We start from the raw sequence: 24889 nt of genomic DNA, 5'->3' as shown, positions 1-24889 counted from the left end.
ATTTGGGGGTGAAGGAGGGCAGTGCCGGGCAATGCCAGGTCCCCCCACCCCGAGCCCACGCACCACCGTCCCCCTGCACCTTGTCACACCAGAGGTGTGGGGCTGGGGGGTCTGGGGCGCAGACCCCGCGGGGTCAGGCCAGCCCGTCCTGTCCCCTGCAGCCCCGGCGGGTGCAAGCGCATCCCATGCGCCGCCGGCAGCGCAGCCCGTCCTCTCGCCTTGAAGACGGAGCTATTTTTATCGGAGCTCAAGAGGGATGTTTCCCAGCAACCTGCCTTTCTCCCCGGCTCGAACACCAGCTGCCAGACCCCGTGCCCCCTACTCAGCCCTCCCGGCGCTGGCGAGGGGTGCGGGGGCCATCGGCATGGCCGGGGACACTTCACTGGGCACCCGGCAGCCGCAGCCGGGCAAGCAGGGCAGCCTGCGCCAGCTGCCCGTGGTCCCCCAGCCCCAAGGTTGGTGGCTGCCTCCACTAGCACCCGTGTTTGGGGTGCCAGGCTCTGCTCCCCAGAAAGCACATGGGACCCCACAGCTTTTGCTTGGAGGTGGATTTTAGCTCGCCCGGGCTGGGGCCGTACCAGCACGGAGGGACCAAGGGCAGAGCATCCTGCATCTCCCCAGGGCCGATGGAGGAGACGTCCCCTGCGGGACCCATCCTGGGAGGTGACAGCGCTGCGGTGAGGGGGGACGGAGCTCGGGCCCCGTGGGGGGGCACGGGCAGAGGGCAGCCACGGCCCCCCCCTCACTGCGGTGTGCTGGGCTGTGCAGGCACAGAACAAAGCCGAGAAGAACACAACGCAGCTGCAAACCACCACAGACACCCTCGGCCGGGGGCTGCGGGCATCGCCCGGGCAGGTTTAACCCTTGCTGCCAGGACTAGAGGTCCTGCAGGCACCGCAGACATGGTGGGGAGGAGCATTTCTTACACCAAAACCATTATTTCTATCAAATAGCCCTCCCAAACCCATGAAGTCCATCCCTAAAGCCCGGCCTCCCTGGTTCAACCTGCCGTTATGCAGGCAAATGGCTCCATCCAGGAGCCGCATCTCCGGGTGAGAGCAACAGCATCGTCCCAAAGGCCGGTGCCTGCCCGAGGATCACGGAACGCGGAGGGGAGCAGCGTGGCCACGGCTGCCGCCAGCTCCCCACCCCAAAACCAGACCTGCTCGCAGCATCCCCCCGGAGCCCAACGGCCCGGGGTGCAGCCGCCTGCCCGCGCAGGGTAATTGCACCGGAGGGAGATGCGCTTCTGGAGACGGAGCAAACCCCACAGGCACAGAGAGAAAAGTCATTTGTAGTAAGGTTCCTTCCTCAGGGCTGATTCCCTTTGCTCCGGGAGGGAGGTTGAGTTAATCCTGTCCCAGGAGCAGAGTCGTCTTATTTTCTACGTGTGCCGCAGATGTGCTGAGCTGGGTGAGAGAGTCCTCTGTGGGGCCGGTCGCGGTCCGGGCAGGCATGAGGGGGTGACAGGGTCCCCCCCCCCGGGGAAAGGAGCTGGGAGTGAGCCCACCCACCAGCAAGTTTAATTAATATTCATCTGTCGCTTCCTAATGGGAAACTGTCTCTGAGTCACACTGACATTTCCCTGGGACAATGGTAATTAAGCACCTGGGTAAGAGAAATGTGCAGTAATAGAAAAGTTAAGTTTTCTTAACTACACGAGCGAAAAGCGGGTTGGGCGAGGAGGGGGACGAGCGTGCGTACCAGGCTCGCGCGAAAGCGAGTGGGAGTTAATGGCAGCTCACGTCACACAGCGCTGCCGCTCTGCCCCGACGCCCCCAGCCCCTCCCCGGGGACTCGCCCCCCAGACCAGACAGGGCACCTCGAGGGTGCCCAGCTCCCCGTCCTGGGATGGGGTAAATCATCCCCGCGGGCGGAATGAGCTCTGCCAGCTGCCCGGGCTGTCCTCGAGCAGGGGGACCGTGACCAGGCGCTGCCGGCGGGAGCATCCCGTGGGAAGGCAGTCGCTCCACTGGAGTTCCTCCAGCACTGTCAGCTTTATCCTATTCAGTGGGACAGGGTTTTTCCAGAAACCGCTCCATTGCTCCCTCACCCTCGCAGCCCTAAAGCGATGCCAGCCTGCCGCGGGCAGGGCAGGGAGGTGGCCTTTTTTGCAGGCAGATGTGGGCACGGGGCAGCAAGGGCTGCCTGCAGCTGCTGCCGGGCTGCGGGGCGAGGGATGCGCCGGCCGTATTTCATGAGCCATGAGAAGCTCCATGGGGATAACTGCCCGGGGGGGAGCTAACCCCGGGGCTCTGCTCCCAACCGCCCACGGAAGCCGTGCAGTCTGCAATCGACCGCGACAGCACCGGAGCGAACCTCCGGCGACTGCACCGGAGGCAGATGCTGGCCAAGTGGCACGGAGCAGGGAGAGGTCACCGCTGCGGGGGACGCGGCAGCCGGCAGAACATCGGTGTGGGACCGGGAGCCGATTCAGCCCCTGCCCGCGTCACACCGTGGTGGCTTGAGGTCACCATGCAGCCCAGGCGGGCACACGTGCGGGCGCGCGGTGACCTCCCTGCGTGGGCAGGAGGCACAAGCAGCCACTCGACGCCGGTACAAAAAGCAGAGCTTAGGTGAACACTGCGAGCCACGCCACTGCCATTGTCCTCGCCGCCGGCACGCACCACGCCAGGCTGCCGAGCGGCCTCAGGAGCACGGGACTGCGGCACGGCCCCCTCGCCCCCAGCCTGGGAGGTGAAGTGGCTCCATTTAAAAGCAAATTGAGTTCAAACCACTTGCAGGAGCTGCAGCCTGCGCCGTGCTATCGTGCCGCAGAGGGTCAGCTCCGCCGTGGGAGCCATCACCTGCCCCGCACGCCAAGCCCTGGGTGCTGGTGGCTCCGGGGGTCTCCATCCCCGCCCCTCCCTGAGGGGAACCAGCGTGACACAGCCCAGAGCTGCTGCGGGCTGCGTGATCGCAGCGGCACATGCCTCAGAAGTGAGTCAAGAAACCAGTAATTTTAGAGCTCCTTTGTAAACTGGCTCGGCAGTTGCTCTCCTTGACCGTCCGCAGAGTGCCTGCTGCTAACGTCACCGGCGCGGGGGGCAGGAAAACGCGGGGAGATGCAGCTGGAAAAAAAAAACCTGTGTTACGGGGTTTGATCGCCTTTCCCGGCCCACCACAAGCCCACGGGGAGCGGCATGGCGGCGTGCGAAGCCCCGAACCCCAGGGGCTGCCGGCCGCCCGCCCCCAGCAGCACAAGGCCCAGCAGCCCGGCGTCGGGATCAGACCCCCTGCACCGGCCGGGGTGGACGGATGCTTGTGACGTCCCCGGCCAGGGGGGTGAAGAGCAATTTGGGGACGGTGTGTGGGACAGGGACCCCTGCGTGGGGACGCGGCCATCCCACACCGCTTGCCCACGGGAGCAACGTGGCCAAACCAGCCCCGCAGGGAGCCAGGACCCAAGTCAGGGGGACACGGCCATCCCGGGGGGACACACTGCAGGCCTGGGGGCTCCCACCCGACCCCTGCCACCCCTCAGGGTCTCGGTGTACGGCAGTCACCGTGCCCTGCTTTCGGTGACCCATGTATTTCCCATCCCATGGGCACCCAGTGGGTGCTGGGCCACCCCACGCCAGCCTGCCAGGTCCCAAAAGCCCCCGCTGCACCAGCGCCCGCCCGGCCCCGGTCCCCAGGGCAGCGGGGCGATGCCCCCCGGGATCTCAGCGACTTTCCCAGGGAATTTCCAGCTGGAAACCCCCCCCCCGTAAGCCCCGGGAGTGGGGTCGGACCGTCCCCGGCGAGGTGAGTGCGGTGCCCGGGAAGGGTCCCTGAATGCTACGGGGGCTCTCAAACCGCCCCCGAACCCCGCGCCCGCCCTTCCCGGTGCAGCCGTGCAGCCCCGGTGCACCGACCCCTTTGCACCGCACGGCTACCGCCAGTGCACCGGGTCCCTTCTCCCGCTGCACGACCCCCCCTCCCGGGGCATCACCCCCTCCCTGGTGCATCGACCGTCCCGGTGCGGTGGGGGGGGGGAGGGAGGCGGGGTCGGGTCACCCCCGCCGTTACATAAGGGGTTACGTCAGGGCGCGCGGCCCCGCTCTTATCCCGCCGCCCCGCCCGTTCACACGCCGCCGCCGCCGCGCAGCGCCCGGCCCGGAGCTCGCTGCCGCCGCGCCCTAGGTGAGCCCCGTGAGCCGCGCCGCGCCGCGCCGCCTCCCCCGTTCCGTGCCGAGAGGGGAGGTAAGCGCGGATACCGAGCCAGGCCGGGGCGGCCGCTGGGCGCCGCCGCCCCGATGACCGGCCTGTTTACACCGGGGCGGTGCGTACCACGGCGGCGGGGGGGCGGGGGGACCGGCCGCCGCTCTGAGCCCCCACCGCGCTGAGGCGCCCTGGCGGCACGGCGCCCTGGCTACCGGGTCCGGGTTGGAGAGGCCGGGCCGCCGTTACCGAGGCCCGCCCCGCCGTTGGGGGGAGGCCGGTTCCCGACGCGGTGCCCTCCTCCCCCCCCCCGCCGCCGCCGTGGTTCGTCCCGCTCCGCCGCGATTGGCCGAGCGCTTAAAGGGGCAGGCAGGGCGCGCTTTTCCGCCCTCCGACGCGGCGGCGCGTGCCCCCTCGCCCGCGCGGCGCTCCCCGGCGCGGCGCTCCCCGGCGCGCGGGGCGGGGGGGGCGGCGGCGGCGGGCGCGCGGCCCCCCCTCGGCGGCGCCATGGAGACGGCGGACGGCGGCCGCCGCGGGACACAAAGGGCGGCGCGGCGGCGGCGGGCAGCGCGGCGGGGCCCTATGGCGGCGGCGGCGGCGACGGCGGCAGGGCCCGGCCCGGGAGGTGGTAGTGGTGGTGGTGGTGGCAGTGGTGGTGGTGGCGGCGGCGGGGCTCCGCGGTACAGCCTGCTGGCCGAGATCGGCCGCGGGGCCTACGGCGTGGTGTACGAGGCGGTGTCGGGCCGCAGCGGCGCCCGGTTGGCGGTGAAACGGATCCGTTGCGACGCCCCCGAGAACGTGGAGCTGGCGCTGGCGGAGTTCTGGGCCCTGACGAGCCTCCGGCGGCAGCACCCCAACGTGGTGCGCTTCGAGGAGTGCGTCCTGCAGCGGCACGGCCTGGGGCAGCGCATGAGCCACGGCAACAAGCGCAGCCAGCTCTACCTGCGCCTCGTCGAGACCTCCCTCAAAGGTACCCGACCCCCCCCACACCCGCCCCGGGGCACCCCGCCACTGCTGCCACGCTGAGGAGACCCCCTCCCCCCTCCAGCACCCTCCTGGGCACCCCAGCGTCATCCTCCCTGGATGCCCCCCACCCCAGTGTCACCCCACTCCCGGGTTATCCACCCCTGAGCACCCTGGGTCTGCCACCTCCCTGCTGTCACTGATGCCCCCGCAGTAGGTAACCTCTGGGATACCCCACACAGGACACCCTGGTGTCACCCCCTTCCCAGACACCCCTGCCCTGGGCAGCCCCCTTGCCCCCCCCCCCCCATCAGCCCATTGCTCAAATCCCTCCTTGGCATCACCTGCCCTCATAGGAACACCCGAAGCTCCCCCCCACCTCTCGCAACACCCCTCTGTCCACCTTAACTCACTACTTTGCCAGTATAACCACCCCCAGACTCCCCCCACTGCACCCCTGGTCGTCCCAGTCTCATCTGTCACCCCTGCCAGCCCTAGGGTCCCTCTGTACCGCAGTAGTACCTGCCCCAGCCTCGCTCCCCTCTGCTCCCATCACCCGCCTCAGTCCTGTCCCTGCAGGGCTCCCCCACAGGGTCCCTCTGCTGCCCCAGCACCCCTCTTTGCTACCACCCACCCCAAGCACCCCCTGGGACCCCTGCACAGCATCACCTGTCCCATGCTGTGCCCTTGGGCTCTGCCTGTGTGTCCCCTCCACTCTCTCCTCTTCCTCTGTGTGCTGCTCCCGGGGACACCTCTCCCTAAGCCCCCACCCCATGCCTCGGCAGCCCTGTGCCCTGCCCGTGGGGTCCCTCCCTGTGCCCTGCACCTCTGCAGCACCCCAGCCCCGTGCCCCTCCTCCTGAGGGACCCCGTTGTCACCCCCAGGCTCAGACCCAGCCCTGGGGAGCGTCCCTGTGTGCTGCCCTCAGCCCTTCCCTGTACCCCCTGCCAGCGCTTACCTCCTCCTCCCTTGCACCCCCCCCTCCTGGGGCTCCCTCCGCTACCCTGACCTGTGCCACAGCCCACGCACGTCCCTCGGGGACCTTCACCGGTCTCTGCCCCAGTCACACCAAGGGGACATCTCCCCCCTCTCCACCTGATGCACAGTCCTGTCTCCTCTGAGCACCCCAAGGCTGCAGCCCGTTACGGTGCCCTGCCTGCTCCCTCGAGTTCTTACAGCTTTGGGACCGTTCTTTGTGCTCTCCTGTCACAGTGCTGGCTCTATGGGGACAGCCCTGGAAGCACTGGTGCCTGTAGCCTGGGCTGACACCCCCATCTTCCCCTGGGGTCCCTCAGCAGCATCACGGGGCTGTCAGGGGTCACCTTCTCCTGCCACAGTTGATGATTGTGATGGTGACATCTTTGAAATGCTCCCTCCCTCCCTCTGCTCCTTTGGCTGCTTGTCAGACCCAGCTCTGCCAATGTGCAGTGAAGATGTGGAAAAATACTGGAGCCCTGTATCCTCGGTGCCCCCCAACCTGTCACAGCCAGAGCCAGTCACCCAGTCCCCCCCCCCTTCCCCAAACTTGTGTGCCAGGAGTCCTGTACGCTCCTTGGGGAGCTCAGTCTCCCCAAGCCCTGCCCAGCTGAGCCCTGCAGCGTAGGCAGCCTCCAAACCCTGTGCCAGACACAGACTTCATGCAAGGCTGCCGAGACCCATCCTCCGAGCAAACCTCTGGCTCTCAGATTGCCTCTGCCTTGCCTGTCCCCTCCGCACTCCTGCGGGGACGTGTCCGGACCTGCCTGGCTCTCCCCCATGCAGACCTGATCCTGCTCTCCCTTCACACTCCACAACCACCCAAGGGAGCCTCCCCAAGAAGGGCAGTGTCCTCATTTCTGTATAGCCTGCGTGCTTCCGTTATGTGCTCTCGCAGCCACGACTCCCTGCGAGAGAAGCCAACTCTTCCCTTTGGGTGCGTGTCCAGCTGTAGCAAGTCAAGCTCTTTCTGGCAGGTATGGGGGTTTCCTGCCCCCCTTTGTCATGTTGCACACCCCAAGAAGAGGTGGCATGGCTTGGGGAAAGCTCTTGGGTAGCTATAGGTGTCCCCCATCTCTAGGTGAGAAGAGACCCCCCAACTTCCCTTGCCGTGGGGGGGCTTTGCCTGCCCTGGTCCTGCTGCAGCCCTCTGAAGAGGGGAGCAGAGCTGGGCTCTCCATCCCAAGGCTGGAGAGCAGCAGTTTCACTCCCCAAACCAGAGTGCATTCTCCCCTCCATCTGCCTTCCTCCCGACTGCACTCCGGGCTGTGTTGTGCTGGCCACAGCCTCGGGCAGAGGCTGCGCTCGCTGCCTTCCCAAGCTTTGGGTCTGATACGGCACCGATAAATATTTTCAGAACAAAAGCTAGAGCTAGATGAGCCTCCCAGGTCTGCTTGCTCTCCTTCCCTGTCCGCAGCACGCGGGCTGCACGCGTGGAGCTGCCGTGCTGTTGCTCCGGCTGAGGTAGCCGGCACGTAGCTGTGCTGCCGTGCCATTCTGCACGACCGCAGCTGGGCTATTTACGGGCCTGCACAGATGCTGTGCCAACGTGCTGGGGCTCAGGGCACGGCGGGGGGGATTAGTCGGAGACTTTCTGAATTGGGAGCACAACTGTCGGGATACCAGGCGATGTCGGGTCTCAGCTACAGCACGGCGCCTGAACCTTCATCGTTTTAATGAGATGTGGAATAATTTAAGGGCAGAGTGCAAGAAGGAAGCTGAAAGCCCGGCACTGAGCCTGGAGGAGAGGCACGTACTTGAGCAATGTGCCCTGATACATGCACGCCTTCAGGGCTTGTGCATGGCCATGTGCCCCTCTTGGGGTTCCTAACCCATAGCAGTCATAGAGCTGCCTTAAGTGAATGGGTATGAGGTGTTGCTTCCTAGCATGTCACCCGTGGGGCCACCAACTTGCCACCAGTGCTCAGCCTCACTCGTGAGCTGCCCTGGCATCGCCCACACATTTTACCATCAGTCCAAGCACCCAGGCTTCATGCTGCTGGCTCTCATCTCTCCGGCACACAGAGGGAGTCAAAGGTTACACGTGGCAGTGGGGAGTGGGATGCTGGTTCTGCTGTCATTAGATCCATGCCCGTGATGCTAAGCAAATTAGCAAGCTGTTAATGAGCTCCCAGGACAGGTCGTGGGAGAGGCACTGCAGGGACGGAGAGGTTAGTGTGTGCTGTCCTGTGTTCGGGCAGGGAGCGCGCAGGGATGCTCGCTTCGTGATGGAGAACAGGTCTGGCCTGTCGTCTGCATCTCTTCAGCTCTTGGCTGCTTGACTTCGGTTTGCTAACATCTCATCTTTAGGAAGCGGCTTGCCAGCTCTTTATGTTTAAAGCTGTTTGTTTTGAAGGCAGGAAGATGATTTAACAACTAAAACACTTTCAGATTATAGAAAGAAAATGAGGAAATATTAGTCTTGGCTTAAGCCTCTCCTAGCAGCACTCCACCCAAAGTGAAGTGCATGGTGCTTGCAGCTACTGCTGGGTCAGCAGCATCCTCCCTGCGCTTGCTGAGGTTCAGGGGCCAAGTTTTAAACCAGAGCCTTCGTTATGCTAAAAACAAACCTTGGCTTGTTGGAGCCAGCAGGTCCTGGCTGCTGGTGAGCCAGTGTTTATGCTGCTTCCCTGCGGGAAGGGGCTGTTGGCAGTGCTGCCGTGTGAATGCTCTCACCTCCCACCTGCCTGTGCTGGCCTGATGCTCCTGGCCGTGTGTGACAGGCACGGGGCTCTGCCATGCTCCCCATCGTGGTGCGGTTCCTGGCTGAGAAGAGCCAAACCCTCCTGCTCCCCATGTCAGGGCTGTATGGGTGCTGAGGAGAGCAGGAAAGCCAAGCCCTGTGCTCTGCTGCGATGTTGCTGGGGTTTAGCAAACCCGAGGTAGCGGCAGCGGTGTGATCTGGGGCTGTCCTGGCTGTGCAAAGGTCTCTGCTCCCGGGACAAGCAGCCTCTGCTTCAGTTTCCATGCTGTCATGCTCGTCTCACCAAAGGGTGACTCGCACCGGAGAAGCTGCTTTTCCCGGTCAGCGTTTTGGTCTCCAGAGCCAAGCTGTCCTGTGCTACTCCCAGTTGGCCCTTGGGCTTGCGTGCTGAACCCCGCTCCAGCACTTCGGGTGTCTCATTTGGCCCCTCAAAGTGCACCCAGCGCGCTGCATCTCCAGCCTGTGCACGGTCCCTCCCATCCCCCAGACCTAACCTTCATCTTCTGCTGAGGGTAGGGAGGTGCAGCCAAATCCTTCTGTTGTGCAGACTTTCATTTCCATAGCAGTAGCCATGGATACAGACTGTTTGTGCAAATAACCAATATTCCCACCCACACCGATTGCTGACCATTGCAGGCACGGGCGCCTGGCAGGCTTGGTGTCCCTTGTAGTCCTTGGCTTTACCTGCTGCTGGAATTTTGCTTTCCCAGATGTTCTCTAGGGCTTTGCTAAAACAAAACCCAACTTTGTCAAATGGGTGGAGTTATTTAACTGCTTTCAAAACACTCGGATTCGTCCGTGTGACTTGTTATACTGTGGCAGAGGTGAGTGGTGTCCTCCAGCTTCTCCCTTATGGTGCTTGAGGGTAAAAAAAAAACCCTAGTTTCTAGAGCAAAATGACACGCTGGGTGCTCTGTGCAGGGGTCTGGCAGTGGGATTTGCATCCTGGCATCAGCTAACGGGACCGGGTCTGCCGCCGGCGCTCCCCAGGGCATCCTGGCATCGCGATGCGATGCCAGGATGCCCTGGGGAGCGCCGGCGGCAGACCCGGTCCCGTTAGCTGATATGATGCTTGTTGCGTTTCTCCGCGCGTCTAGTTTATGTGCAAGAGTGTGGTTTGCCTTGGCAGCGCGTTTGCGAAGTAAAAACTGGATGCAATGAGTTGGACCTGAGACGCTCTGAGCTTGAAGAGCTCAGTGAGATGTCTGGTGAAGGAAGAAGCTGTTTGGGGCATAATATTGAATAGCAGTACTAACGAGCGAGGCGACAGTTATATTCCTAAGCGTGGCTGAGATTGCACTTAAACGTTGTTTGCTGCTTGGGCCTCCAGTTTCCTCTCTTTAAAGACTTGTTGGCACTTAATAAAAGCTGTATGAAGTGGCAGAGCTCCCCTAGCACAAACATAATGCTTAAACGTACAAATTTAGTCTGAGAAGAGCCAGTGTGCTGCAAGGCTTTGACAGTGGTGTGACTGCTCTCAGCGAGGCTGTGCTGGCACAATGTTAAGGGGTATGATTTACTCCGCACTTGCACTTATACTGGTAAAGTGTAAGGTATAAGCCAGCCTTTGCCTCCTGCAGCAGAGCTCAGGTGGGAGAGCTGGCGTTCACAAAGAACTGATTTTTTTTTTTTCCTGTAGACTCGCTGCTAATTGTGCTTTTAGTGTCTGCTGCTTTGGCTTTCAGAGCCTGGGGAGAATTGCCTGATGGTAGCGCAGGAAAATAACCCTCCGCTTCAAAGTTCCCTGCAGGCACCTGAGAAGACGCATGCTCGGTCTCACTCACATGCCTGTGCTTTTTGCTGGGAACAGGTCCCGAGCTGGCTCCCAGGCAATGGGCTCAGATAAACGCGGTGCTGGTGCGTGACACTCAATTGGATCCTAAAGTACTTGAAGCCACAGCAGTGCCAGCATCACTGCTGGTACCCTGCAGCGCGATAGGTCCCGGTCACATTCCTAAGGCCTTTACTATCCGCATAAACCAGACGCGTTCCTTGCCCACGCTGAGTTAGCGTGGACATTTTGTAATGCATCTGAAAAACCCACTCTTGCTTTTGTCCCTTTTGGTTAGGTGAGAGGATCCTGGGCTACGCGGAGGAGCCTTGCTACTTGTGGTTCGTCATGGAGTTCTGCGAAGGGGGAGATCTCAACCAGTACGTGCTCTCACGAAGACCCGACCCAGCGACAAACAAGAGCTTCATGCTGCAGCTGACCAGCGCCATTGCCTTCCTGCACAAGAACCATATTGTCCACCGGGACCTGAAACCAGACAACATCCTGATAACCGAGAAGTCTGGCACGCCTGTTCTCAAGGTGGCCGACTTTGGGCTGAGTAAGGTCTGCGCTGGCCTGACTGCTCGGGGCAAGGAGGGTGGGCATGAGAACAAAAATGTGAATGTGAACAAGTACTGGCTGTCTTCGGCTTGCGGCTCCGATTTCTACATGGCGCCTGAGGTTTGGGAGGGACACTACACTGCCAAGGCTGACATCTTTGCCCTCGGCATCATCATCTGGGCCATGATTGAGAGGATAACTTTCATCGACGCGGAGACCAAGAAGGAGCTGCTGGGGACCTACATCAAGCAGGGGACCGAGATTGTGCCCGTTGGGGAAGCGCTGCTAGAAAACCCAAAGATGGAGCTGCACATCCCTCAGAAACGCAGGACTTCCATGTCTGAGGGGATCAAGCAGCTCTTGAAAGACATGTTGGCTGCTAACCCGCAGGATCGACCCGATGCCTTTGAGCTTGAAACCAGAATGGACCAGGTTACATGTGCTGCTTAAATTCAGGGCAGGGCACTGCTGTGCTTTGCAGCTGGGTAAGTGATCCGCAGTTTTTTTATTATTCTGTCTGCTGTACCAGCCGATAATGCACTTTGTATTGACACAAAGGAGGCTTTTATGTTCCCAGAGCTATTTCTATAGTGACTCATCAGAGCACTGCTTCTGATTTTTTTTTTTTTTTTCCCCCCCCCCCCCCCACCTATTCTACTGCAAAAATAGAGGTGGGAAACAGAATTAGCAGCAGCATGTCCCACTGCTGCCCAAAGGCCTGGCAGGGCTGGGCAGGAGCCCTGCTCCTCAGAGGTCCTGGCCAGTGGCTGAGACAGGCTGGTGCACGGCAGAGAGACCTGCGAGCACCTTCTGACATCAGCTTTGGGTACGTCCATCTCTCCCAGGGGCAGGGAAGGAGCTGCCAGTTCTACCTCCTCTGCTATGTGGTATAATTTCTGCCGTCAGTGCTGGGAGCACGTCGCTGTCTAGCGCAGTCCCCTTCCCCTCTGAAACTCAGATAGGACACCTCGGGGCTGGGCTGGCTTGGTGAGCAGGCACTGAGTGGCAGGTCCGTCTCAGCGCAGACAAAGCCGTTTCCTTTGCTTTCACCTACGAGGCACGTGGGTCTGTCTTCTGGGTCCGTCTCGTTTCATTTCCTTGTTAAACGCAGGACTTCCCTTTGGTGTGAACTGCAGTTGCCAAAACCCGGTAGGATGCTTTGGTCTCCTGCATCCGAGTTTGTAGACCTGTGTCTGCTCAGGAAGGAAGCTTACAAAACAGTTGTGCTCAGACTGAGCTCAGCTCCATTCGAGCAGAGTCCCCTCCCTGCTCCCCCCCCCAGCTTGGTTCCTAAATAGTGCCAAGCTCAGAGGTCCTGGTCCTGAGGCCTGGGTGGTCACACGTGGTCTGGAAGGACCCCCAGGGATGTGGGGAAGCTGGCGATGTCATGAACCAGTGACACCAAAGGCCTGGGAGGTGTTGCCTGCATGGCAAAGCTGTCTGTAAACAGGAGCTGTTACTAGGGATTCTGCTGGCCAAACACTTCAATGAAACTGAAAAACTACAGATTACAAGGGGGTGAGGCTGACGTCTTCCCAGCCCAGGTTCTTTTTCAAGCTCCTGCAGAGCTGCCTGACTGTTGCTGGTCACAGGAGACCTCTGAAAGCCTGCCTGTGTCAGGTGCTGGCGTTGCAGCTTGGGCTCCCAGCCCTTACCTCACCCTGAAACCGCACAGATCCTGCTGGACCAGAGCAGACCACAGATACAAGAGAGCAGAGAGGGACGAAATGGCTGCCCTAGCCAGCAAACACCCGGCCTTCAGCCCTGCAGCCGATGGCTGTGTGCCTGGCCCGCTCCTGAGAGTGAGCTTCCAGCAGCAGGGCGGTGGGGAAGGGGGGGGCGGTGTGTGTGTGTGCATTTTGGCAGGTTTTGCTAAAAAACCAAACCTCATTGCTGCCCACCTGAGGGTTCCTGAGCTTACGTAAAGCGATGTGCTGCCCGTCCCCTCTCTGTGTGTGTGCCCAGGTTCTGCAGCGCGAGTAATTGATGCGACTGCTTCCGCCTGGGGCTGGAGCTCCTTACTGGTCCCAGTGCAAGTGTGGGCTGGGGATTAGGGTGGGGGAGTGAATCTGCAGAAATGTGAGCCCTTAAGATGGGTGTGATAAAGTCCTGGGGCAAAAGCAGGGCACCCCACCTCGTGCCCCAGGGCGAGGCGTGGGTCTCCTCCGGCTGTCGGGAGCAGCTCTGCTGCGTTGCGGAGGGTCGGGGTTTGCCGTTGCCATCTGCAATCGCTCTGTGCTGACACGATGCTGCTGAGTTATGCAACCAGCCCGTGCCCTCCGGGGAAAATTCATCCTGCGCATATCTGCAGAATAGTACATGCAAGGATAACAAACACCGAGGGGACAGTCCTACCCCGGGGCTGTTTGCTTAAAACCCAGCTGCCTTCTGCAACCCCCCCACCCCACTCCATCCGCAGCCGGAGCCAGCCGTGAGTCTGCACCGATCGGCTCCGTCGGTGACACAGCTGCAGCAGAGATGGATGCACTTATATAACGCAACCTGGCATGCGTAGTGTGGCCGCTTGGCCCAGATAGGAGCCCGGCGCCAGCCATATGTTCACCGCAAACCCAGAGCGTCGTGCTGTGGGGAGCGTTCCTCTGGCTTGTTTATGGGGCAGCAGAATATTTGGTGTGCTTTTCTATAGAGTTTTTCTAATGCGTTGTGTATTTGTGCATTCAGATCAGCCTACCTCTGGCTGTTATTAAATGCAAATCTTAAATTGGAAACCTGCTTGAGAAGCTTAAAATGGGATTTAGAGCAGGGCCTGAGTTCTGCTCTCAGGTAATTTAAGTTGACCGAGAAACTCAGGTAACCTTTTCCAACTTAATTGTGGCACTGGCGTGTAGCTTATAGTGCTGCTGGGTCATGCAGTGAGGAGTTCTTCCCCAGGACAGCTTCAGACCCTGCTCAGCCTTGGTTCATGACATAACCTGGAAAACTGTAACCCTCCCTGACCCAGGCAATCAGATTTTTGCTTATTCTTTGGTATGCCACTCACCTCTTCTGATTTTGCTTCGTGTCCCGGCAGCTTTGCCTTTAGTTCTGCTATGGATGCTGCACGCACCTGCTAGTCGGCAGGCTTCATGCTCTGTTACCCTTCCAAAATGCAGATATTAAATGTCAGTTCTCAGCCAGGAAAGTGTTTCTGGCTTGGTTTCTGCTGGACACCAGGGTGTCTGGGGTGGAGATGAGCCTGCTTATCTCCTTGCTTATCTCCTTGCTCCCCTCACCAGCACTGCTGGTGGCCCCAGGGCAGTAGGTCCAGCAGAGGTGGGCAGCATTTCCCTGGGCAAAACAAAGGTCTTCTCTTTCTTATTTGAACACTGTGCTTCCCCACCTTCTGCAGAAGGAGTTTATCTAAAGCCTGAGATCGCTGTTCCCTGAAGCATGCCTTTTAGGCAAAGAGGACAAAAGCCTTTTGTCGTGGTTTAACCCCAGCCAGCAACTAAGCACCGCTAACCCAGCCAGCAACTAAGCACCGCACAGCCGCTGGCTCACTCCCCCCTGGTGGGATGGGGAGAGAATGGGAAGGGTAAAAGTGAGAAAACTCAGTGGGTTGAGATAAAGACAGTTCAATAGGTAAAGCAAAAGCTATGTGCTCAGGCAAAGCAAAACAAGGAATTCATTCCCCGCTTCCCATGGGCAGGCAGGGTTTCAGCCATTGCCAGGAAAGCAGGGCTCCATCACGCGTAACGGTGACTTGGGAAGACAAACGCCATCACTCCGAACGTCCCCCCTGCCTCCTTCTTCCCCCAGCTTTATGTGCTGAGCATGGCGTCCTATGGTCTGGAATGTCCCTTTGGGCAGCTGGGGTCAGCTGTCCCGGCTGTGTCCCCTCCCAGCGTCTTGTGCACCCCCAGCCTCCTCGCTGGTGGGGTGAGGAGCAGAAAAGGCCTTGACTCTGTGCAAGCACTGCTCAGCGATAGCTAAAACATCCCTGGATTATCAACACTGTTGCCTGCACAAATCCAAAACACAGCCCCATACCAGCTACTGTGAAGAAAATTAACTCTATCCCAGCTAAAACCAGCACACCTTTCTAGCACAGATAGGGAGTGGCTGGATTGTGCTGGTACCTGCTGATCGTCTCTTGATAGCTGTGCGATAGCCCAGCGCTGTGACTGCACCGCACACTAAGGAGTATTTCACCCCTCCTTGGCAGTACTGGAAGGCTGGGGCCACTCTCCTCCTTTCCTGCAATGCGAACATCTTTTTCTTTGCCTGTCTTTTTTGTAGCTGCCCTCTGAGTTCCCCAGGGCAGGCGAGGGGCCTCCCACGGACGCTGCTTCAGTGGGACCCTCTAAGGTTGTGGGTTTGTGCAGTGTGGATTGAGCAAGCCTTAGACAAGTTGCTGAGGAGCGCGGTACAGCGAGAGCACGTGGCTGTTTGCTGCTCGCTGGAGTGGCACCAGTGGCCTTGGCCACAGAAACAAGGGGAGCAAGCGGCAGCATCACCCACGCCTGCAGTTGTACATGTAAGAAACTTTGTAGTTTTAATTCACATAGGACGTCAAACTGCAATGGTTGTGATCAGTGTGGAAGGCAGCTTGTTCTGCTAAGATCATGTTCCATGATATTTTCACTGTGGATAAAACAGTCGGTCTGATTTTGGGGTGGATGCTCAAGGTGAACGGCGGGAATCTGTGCATGCGGCGTGGTGCAGACTGCAGCATCTCGAGGGCTGCTTTCAGCAGGAAGGTGTCTGACAGCCGAGGCCAGCCTGGTTCACTCCAGCACTCCTCTTCCTCCTCTGTCACTGGTTTTGATCATTCCGGTTTCAGCTGAAAGTAACTGTTTGCATTTGCGTTGTTGTCCTCTTTGCATTTTCAAAATGCAACGGGAGCTGATGCTGAACAAGCTCATCTGCTCTCCCTGCATGATGGTGCCTGTCCCCAGCGAGAGCTCTCTGGTGCTGTCCCAGCCACTCCTGAGCACTGCTAACAAACTGCTGCCCTACGGAATTTCAGACCTGGAGGGCAGGAATTGGACGTACGTCAGCAGCGTCTCTGCGAGCTGTCAGTGAGCAGGGCTGTTGCATCAAGTTAGGTCTTGCCTGTTAGTACCGCTCAACTCAAATTTTACCGTGCGGTAAAAGTGCCCTGACCCTGCTGGCCAGGAACAGGTGAGCAAGTCAAGGAAAAGGATAGCGCTTTCATTTCTGAAACAACGTTGGTTCTGACTTCAGACTGTTTTCAGTGTGGTTTGTGAATCTTGGCATGGACAGAAGCCACGGGACAGTAAAAGCAAGGTCAGTTCCTCTTCTTGGCCGTAGCAGCGAGTGCAGCATTGCAGGGCCACCCTGCGGAGTGGTGACATCTTTCTGGGCAGCGTTGATTCTACCTGGGGAGAAGCAAAGCCCTGAGGTTGAACTGGATCACGTCACCTCTGGCCAGATGTGTTAGTGGTCACGTTTGCTCACAGTCACCCCCGCTCTATCTCCTGGGGGAGGCCGCTGCGGTTGGATTTAAGGAAGCTCCCAAGGAGTGCGTCACAAATACACGTACAGAGCATGAGGAAGAACTTAGGAGATAAAGCAGGCTCTCAGCCCCCTTCCCTTGTACCCTGTGTTCCCACGCAGGGGTAGATAATGTGATTAACACGAGAAGGTGCTGGGTTATCTCTCCCTCCCCTGCGCTGAGTCCTCTGATACCACGCAGACCGCATTGCCACCTCCCATCTCTGCTGTGACCCACGCATTGGTGTCATCTTCCTTAGGTGCTGGATGAGGACTCCATGGGCTGCTGGTTCATATCCTGCTGATGCTGAATGAACATTTGAGCTGATTAAAACTATAAGTGGCATCAGTGGAGGGATTAAAAGCTCTTGAACAAGCCCCTGAAACAACGTGCGTCAATGGAGTGAGCTCTCCTGTCTCAGAGCTGTGAACTCGGGGCTGCTCAAGCAAGCGCCTTCCCTGAAAATGCTCCTACTCCAGGGAAGCATGAACAGAAACGCTGCCCTACTTGCTAATGAAGCTGCACCACAGGAGAAATCTTCCAGAAAATTCCTCGCGCGATTGCCCCTGACCTGATGTCCGGGTGCCTCTCGCAAGCCTGCTTTCTCAAACAGAAAGGCTTTTTTTCTGATTGCAGCCTGCAAAGGCGGCATCTCCCTGTTAACCTCTCCTGAAAAGCAGCGTGGCCGTGGCCCTGGCTTCTGCTGCGAGCAGCAGAGGCAGCCTCTTCCTTTAGAAATGTGTTCCTCGGGCATGGATTTCTTTAATGAGATTTCCTAGGGCAAAGGGATTTGAGTAATTTGCTGGGCAGTGGCAGTTTTTCTTCAGCAGGTCTCTTCCCGCTGCTCCGTTGCTGTTGCTCAGTGTGTCTGCAGAGCCTCTCGCTCATTCCTGGTGGCAGAGGACCTGCCCCTGCTGAAGGGGGGAGCTAAATCCAGCCCCCCAATTTTTTTCCATGTAACTGTGAGCTCAGAGCTCAAGTTTGGGGAAAAATTAAACTGCTGTTAACTCCTGGAAAATTACCAGCCGTGCATAGCACGAGGGGTGATGAAGTGAAGCAGGGCCCTCCCCTTGGGCTGAAGGTTTGCATGTGTTTCAGTGACTTCCAGCCCCGTCCCCTGCTGCGGGAAGCCCTCGAGGAGCCAGCGGGCAGAGCTGACAGCAGCGGGGAGACCCCCGGGTCCCTCCATCAGGCAGGTGGGTCCCAGCTTTCATCGAACCATCACTGCTGCTTCCCAGCACAACTCCTGGCCTCAGCTCTGCTGGTCCCTCCTCTGCAGGTTCTGACATCCTGAATGATGTATTTCTAACACAGAAGTGACATCGCGTGCACGTGTGCTGTTCCTCTGCTGGGTCCAGCCCTGCTGCTGGATGGCATGTCCACAGGGAATTTCCTGGGTTGCAAACAAACTGGGTGGAAAATGCTGGTGGCTTATGTGCGGAGTGGAGCATTTCTGCGTCCCTGAGCTCGGAGGACGGGAGGGTGCGGTGCCGGGGCTGTGGATGAATCGGTGCAGCACCCTTGGTGCTACAGGGGCCGTGGGGCATGCTGTACGTTGAGGCTTTGGCCAGAGCAGGGACTGGTGCAGCAAAGATCTGCCTGTTCTTCCCTAAGATCCCTGACACTGAGCATCCTCGTGGGCTGTCGCAAGCGCAGCACAGCCGCGCCGCGAACCCATCCTGCTCGGCTTTCAGTTGCACTGAAATGGATTTTAACCGCCTCTTGCAGAGCCACTTGAGAAGCCCGAGCTGCTGCTGACGCACAGGGCGAGCGGTGCAGGGCGTCCCCGGTGTCACAGCTTGTTCCACCTTTCCTGGTGGAGTACCGGGAGCCAGCGCTCGCGGTTTATATCACGTGGAGCCTCAAGGCTGAGCTCTGCTGCAGTAATGCTCGTCCTTGTTCCAGCCGGGCTGTCACCACAACGAGCCCTGCGAGATGAGGCTGTGTTACGGGCTCTGCGGGGCGATCCTCAACCCCCAGCCAACCCATCCCAGCTCAGCCCGCACGCTGGGGCAGCCGGATGCGTGCTGCCCTTGGCAGCGTGCTCTGTGCAGGGCTGTCTGAATCACTCCTGAGAAAGAAATGACTGTAAACCGAGTCCAGCTCCGCAGTGCCTGGATCGATAACAAAAGCACTGCAAAGCAGAGAGATGTGGCAACGCCCGTCTCGGACTAACTGGGACCAGCGGGAAGGCTGTGGGAGTGGATGCCCTCTCCACAGTGGTGTCCTCCAGCCCTTCCATCCAGCAGCCGGATGACTCCGGCACCAATCCGGTTACCGTTGCACCTTCCACCCGGTGCAGTTGTTCGTAGGCGTTGCTGTTTGCACTCGTTGGTTGGGGCTGTGTAACGAGAAGGTGTGCGCTCATCTCGAGTTCTCCCAGACCCTCAAATGCCGCTTTAATTAAGGCTTGGGAATGAAAGGAGAGGGGCAGCGAGCACGCTGAACCAGCGATCCTGCTTGCTATACCTGACTGCAGTCTGGGTTAGGTGGCAGCGGGAGGGCTGGCAGGACGCTGTCACAATGTAGTAACTGGGACAAAACCACTGACATACCTGACCTCTCTTTCTCCTTTCTTGTTTTTCTTGCAGGTTTATTTACCAGGGACCCATAATCTCCATTATTTACGTGCAACGAGGGAAGTCAAAGATAAGGGAAGACGATGATACAGAAGATCCCTGGTCTGCAGGATCTCCGGCAATGTGAAATCTTTGGGTGTTACTTTGTTTTATTGGGAAGAGGTGTTCTGGGGGTGCGAGGGGGGCTGCAGGGGCCTGTAGAAGAGCGCTAGCTGGCAGCTATCATGCCCACGAGACTTCTAAACAAGATCCAGAGTGCAGAGCTGCCCCTGCCCAGCCCTCGCTGCGTCTCCTGTGCTGCCATTGACTCAGTAGATGTTTCTAGAGAAGATCTGGTTCCATAAGGAGGTGGGAATTGGCAGCCCGGCAGCGAGGTGTGCTGCCAGGCACCAGCTCTGAGTCCGGCTGGGCACAACTTTGGGTTTAAAGCTATTGCTTTTGCCGGGGGGGAAATGGGAGCAAAGTGATTGCTAGGTTTGCACCGGGAGTGCAATGCTTTAGAAAAAGCGAGTGTCTCGGACCACGTGTTGCAAGCAGCTAAATAACTTCATAGCCAGGCAGCTTCTGAATGGATGGATGCTGCCCGGGCTGATCAGTTGACATTAGGATAGAGTAGCATAAACAAGCTGGAAAGCCGTTTGGCAAGGCAGGTCTGCTGCTGCGACGGGCAGACCTTCCTTCTCCCCGCGCTGGATTTCACTAGTAACGTTTGTTACGGTCTTTCTATACAGAGGGCAACGGGGAGCCCGGAGGTACATTTTCAGGTGGACATCGTCTGCATACAAGAGAAACAGAAAGCAGTCCACTACTCTCATCCATTTAATGCCAAACTTCAGTTGTTAGGAACAATACTTGGGAGAGGAGGAGGTTTGGCCTAAATGGCTCACGGGCTGGATTCTAGCCTCCCAGGAAACACTTTTCCCTGCTAGATAACTATCTCTAGGAAGCAAAAGGCCATGCTGCTGTTTAGGTTTGGTTACAGTACAGCTCAGGTAAGGAGATTTGAACCTCAGGCTGAGCAGTTAATACTCTATTTCCTTGCCTATATTTAGAGCAACACTAATATTCTGGGGCTGACCCCGTGTTGATGGTCTTTAGACTTTGCTCACTGTAAATGCAATGTAAAGCACCGCGTCTTCTCCACTCTGCAGGTTCTGAACCAACTAAAACATTTCTCACCAAGCTAAATCACCCGGCAGCGGTTTGGGGAGCGGGCTGGTCTGACCCAGCATCGCTCACGAGTTGGCCGGGTGCTCAGCCCTTACTGCAGCCGGAGCTGGCCAGGGCCACAGGCAGAAAGAGGGTCCCTCCGACCCCCTCGTCCCTGGCTGTGGGAACTGCTCCTTGCCTGCGTGCAGGTCGCAGCTTTCCTGTGTCATCACTGGAAGGTTCCTGAACTGGCAGCGCCTCCTTGTATCTACTCAGTGTACTTTGCTGACCTCACGGGAATGAATGGAAATGCAGGAAATTCAGGTGGGCTAAGGCAGAGCTAAAGCAGGGAAAGGAGGGAGGGGTTTCTTTTGTTCTCTTCCATCTATTCCAGGACACAAAGCTAGGGCTGTCGCTGCAGGAAGGGCAGGTCCCTCTTAGGAGGACGATGCCAGGAGGCTCCAGACCATCTGTCTGTGACTTGTGAAGGTTCGGGCAGCACAAATTCAGCGCCAAGCCCCCATTCCCACACTGCTCTTCTGTTTGTTCCTAGGGATGCTTCTGTGGGCTGTGGCCAGCCACAGCCAGACCATGACTGTACAGACTCCTTCCAGGCTGGTTACTGGGGTTTGAGCAGTTTGGGGTTGGTTAGCAGGCGCTGTGCTCGGCCCTGGCCGCAGAGCACTCTCAGGGTCTTTGAACAGAGTCTTTGGCTGCTCTCGTTTCTCTCTAACTAGCAGCAGATCCCTGCAGCGGCCGTGCCGAGGAGCTGCAGGCGGGTTTCTCCCGCAGCTCCCGGGGAGGGCTTGCAGAGCCCTGCATCCCGCAGGAGGGGCTGCGCTGAGACGAGAGCTGAACCCTGTAGTTCACAAGTGCCCTGATCACTGGAGCATCCTTCCTCCACCTGACAGAGCCTGTGCTCCTGACTGTTATAACTGTTATAACCTAACCCTGGCTCGAACGGGTGCAGTAAGAGGGCTTTTCCCTCCCAGCCCTGCTCACGTGGCTTTCCCTGCTGGAAGGGCCCCTCACCAGGCGTTACACCCCAGTTGAAGGGAACTTCCTAGCAAGAGGTTTCCATGTGTGGAATCCAAGCCTGAAACGCAGGACTTGGAGGTGGAAGGTGGTGAGCGGGTTGTTCACCGGGACCGCTGCCTCCAGCCGGCTGCCAGCACCCTGCTCCTCTCTTGGGGACAGGAGCGAGCCTGGCAGGCAGCTCCCGTTTGGAGAGCGGGCAGGCAGGAGCCAGGCAAGCCCTGGGAGGGTCAGCCCTCTTGGTCCACCACTGTTTCAGGCCATCTTCAAACCACACGTCTCCACCTCAGCTTTTTGCATTGCAGATGTGTTTTTAAAGCAGCTTGATGTTAGTGAGCTAGACCGTAGTGCCTTACTTAGGATTTAGCAAACACTTCCAAGGACGAGTCCTAGGCTGCTAGCCTTTGGCCAATGTGGATGTTTCCCTGATTAGTTTGTCCTTTTAAGAGCATTTCTCCCTGATGATTTTGCTGCTGTTTGTGCTCGACTCCCCAGACTATACGGGAACCTGCCTCATGTTTACAGCTCCCAGCATCTCTCCTGCCAGTTACTTTGGCCCAGACCAGCTCTCCCTCTAGAACAAGGTGGGAACAGGGGAACAGCTCAAACCTGCACGTGCTGTGGGACGGAGGATGTTCAGGCTTCTCTTCCCAGGTGGGTCTGTTGGGCATCTCCTGCCCGGCTCCTGCAGGCTGAACTTCTCCCTCCGCTGTAGATGTTTTTGGCATTAGGATGCGCCGCTGGGAAAACTCAAGCTTAAGAAAGCAGCATCGAGCCTGCAGCCCATTGCCCAGCCCAGGGTCAGGCTGTCTCCATCTCTTCCTGGCCGCAGCGAAGCTGAGCATCCAGGTGCTGGGGGGGCCTGGTCAGTGCGGGGGGAGCCAAGCACCCTCTCGCGAAACGCTGCTGCCCTCTGGGCTTGCGGGGCCCCAGCCGGTGCCCGCGCCGGGGGAGTGATTGTATGAAACTGTTTACTTCTGACTATGCTGTTTACAAGAGGGATGTGGGGTGGGTGGGGGGAACAAGCCAAGCCTCAGGAGGATTGGGAAACGTGTTATCTGCACCAGCCTGCAGCAAGGCTGACACCGCCGGCATCGTGCGGGTGTCGTGGGGATCTCCCGGCCAGCTTCGGTCCACGGGGAGGAGAGAGCAGAGGTGGCTCTAGCCTAGAGGGGTTAGATTAGCTCCCCCTTGTCCCCTTGCTGCTGTTTGAGGTTCAGCGGTGCTAGTGACAGATACGAGTTACCCCTGTGGTCTTCCTTTACTCCTCAGGACCCAGCTCCTTCACATATCAGAGGCTCCCAGAGCCTTTCTGGAGCAATAAGACTTAAAACAAGCATTACCATCGTTGTGGAAATCCTCCATTGTGTGCGTTGTATGTCTCCTCTGTATGCAGTACCGAGTCTGGGTTTAAGCCTGCCAAGCGTCATGAGGCAACTGCTTCAGGGCACAAACCGGGACACGTTTCCCTGTGCTTTCTGCAGGTCACGAGAGCAGGGAAACACATTGCTGCTTTCCTTCGTTACCCCAGGGCGTGCGCTGCCCAAGCCTCACACTACAGCTGCCCGGGGCGAGGGGGGCTCCTGGTCCGCTTTCGGCGACGCTGCTGCAGGACGGGCGTGCGGTGCTCAGCCCCGCGCCGGCTCGGCCGTGCCGCAGGAGCAGGCTGCGTGCTTTAGCCCGGCTCCTTGCAGCCTCCCATCCCATCGGCCAGGCTGCGCGGGTCTGAGGCTCAACAGAGGGGCAGCATCTGGAAAGTAGAGCCCCTGGCTCCCTCGGCAGCAGGATGCGGCCGATGCTCGTGCTGCTGGCTCGCGCTGCCGGGAGCCGTCGCTGGTGGTGGGGAGAGCTGCGCTGGCGGCTCCTCTGCTGCTCAGCTGGTTACCGGGCACGTCCCAGCGTGTGGCCCTTCATGTCCAAAAGCATTTCACGCTTCAGAGCAGGGTGTCGGGGTGGTGGGAACAACTGGAAGGAAAGCGCAGGGAGCTGCTCTCTTCCAGCTTTGACCTGACAAATCCTGTTTCTCTGCAGTCAGCACAAGTGCTTTTAACTCCGAGGGTGACGTCCAGGCTGCTGGAAGAGCTCGCAGGGGCCACACGGGAGGGCTTGGTGTCCCCATTCTGGTGCCTGCCCCCTCCCCAGCAGCTGCCCAGCCCACCCTGGGCCTTCAGCTCACTCATCCAGCAAAACCCAGGAGCTTTGCAGAGGAGAGCCGCTTCCCTGCCACGCCGGGGAGGGGCCGGGCCCCCAGCAGCGCTGGGTGAGCCCCGGGACAGGGGCACCCTGGCCCAGCCCTGCTCCAGGCTCCCCCCGCTCCCTGCAGCCCCTGTGCTGAGCTAGGAAGAGCAGAAGGCTTAAACCCAGACTCCAGACTAAAGATAATGATATTAGTAAATGAATCTGTATTTTTCTTTTTTTTTTGCACAGAAGCTGGTAATCTAGGACCTATGTGTGAACAACTTTATATAAATATTTTTTGTACTTGGTTTACTCGGGTTGGTATGAGACGTTCTATTTAAGTTCTTTGAACACTGTGGATACCCTGATGTGTATGAGTGGCAGAGGCTTTGTAAATTAAGAGACGTTTGTGTGAATAAAGCTATTTGATGGGGTTGAAAAGCCACACACAACTTGAAACACAGGCTTTGTGCGTTTGTCCTCAGCCATGCTGCCAGCAGCGGCTTTTATAAGGAAGGGGAGTCCCCGAGCACCGGTGGGCAGACCAAGGCCCTAAAGCGGTACCGAGTCCATCCCGGAGGGCAGGTCCAGCTAAGCCTGGGCTGGGCTAGCCGGCCTGACCCCAGGAGCTTAGGGCACTAAACCAAGGCATGGTGGCCAGTGCCAACCAGAACGTGGCTCCCTGGCATGTGGCACCCACAGCCATTTATCCTCGCCCCAGATTAGGATTAGCCCCATTCTCGCTGCAGACACCAAGTAGGCCATGGTGATTAGCGGGGCAGGCAAGCTCGGCCTCTGCCCGCATGCTGCCTGCGGAAATGCCTCCCTGTCCTGCCCCTTCCCTGGCAGTCCCACGGTTCGGGAGCCAAAGAGGGCGAGCAGCCTCTCGCCCAGCCGGCCACCCGCTCTGGAGGAGGCTGCAAACCCAGCAAGGAAAATGCCCTGCAGAACTGCTGCTTTAGTAGCCACAAATATTTTCTCCCTTTGCACAAATCCCAGATGCACGGACCAAAACTAAGCCGGTCACAGCAGCTGGGAGCCCCTGTAGCCCCGTTTCCAGCCAGGACCCCCAGTGCCACGACTGACATCCACAATAGGAAAAGCACAGCGAGGCTGAGCCGCATCCTGCAGCGACGAGAAGTTTTCCTTTGGGCAGGGAACAGCAGCCAGTGATTTCCCAGGTATTGAGCAGCTTGGGCCACCCTGAGCCGGCGTGGGACACAGGGCCATGCACTGCTGCTCGCCAGCCCTTGCATAACGGCCCCACAGCCTCGTGCGACCCAGGGCAGCCGGCAGCGCCCGCGCTGGGACGTGCTCGGCGGCCAGTCCTCCCCTCCCGCTCCCCCTCTGGCAGCCCCAGCACCACCGGCCGC

The 24889-nt window shown here is 59.0% G+C and overlaps 1 protein-coding gene across 1 annotated transcript; it reads left to right on the top strand.

The window, feature by feature from the left end:
- The first annotated feature begins 4635 nt into the window (after nt 1-4635).
- Nucleotides 4636-19313, top strand: STK35 (serine/threonine kinase 35). Its single transcript, XM_050907475.1, has 3 exons — nt 4636-5113; nt 10855-11602; nt 19167-19313. Exons 1-2 carry the CDS (start codon nt 4651-4653, stop codon nt 11565-11567), a joined length of 1176 nt encoding a protein of 391 aa, XP_050763432.1. The 5' UTR covers nt 4636-4650; the 3' UTR covers nt 11568-11602; nt 19167-19313.
- The last annotated feature ends 5576 nt before the right edge of the window (nt 19314-24889 follow it).

Source organism: Gymnogyps californianus, chromosome 17, assembly GCF_018139145.2.
Source record: "Gymnogyps californianus isolate 813 chromosome 17, ASM1813914v2, whole genome shotgun sequence".
Lineage (NCBI taxonomy): Eukaryota > Metazoa > Chordata > Aves > Accipitriformes > Cathartidae > Gymnogyps > Gymnogyps californianus.
This window is presented reverse-complemented; position numbering and strand designations above follow the sequence as displayed.

Bases quoted from the DNA above. Each gene is read 5' to 3' on its own strand.
- STK35 (XM_050907475.1), top strand. From the start codon at position 4,651: ATGGAGACGGCGGACGGCGGCCGCCGCGGGACACAAAGGGCGGCGCGG. The intron at 5,114-10,854 runs GTACCCGACCCC...CCTTTTGGTTAG, and splicing joins CGTCGAGACCTCCCTCAAAG to GTGAGAGGATCCTGGGCTAC.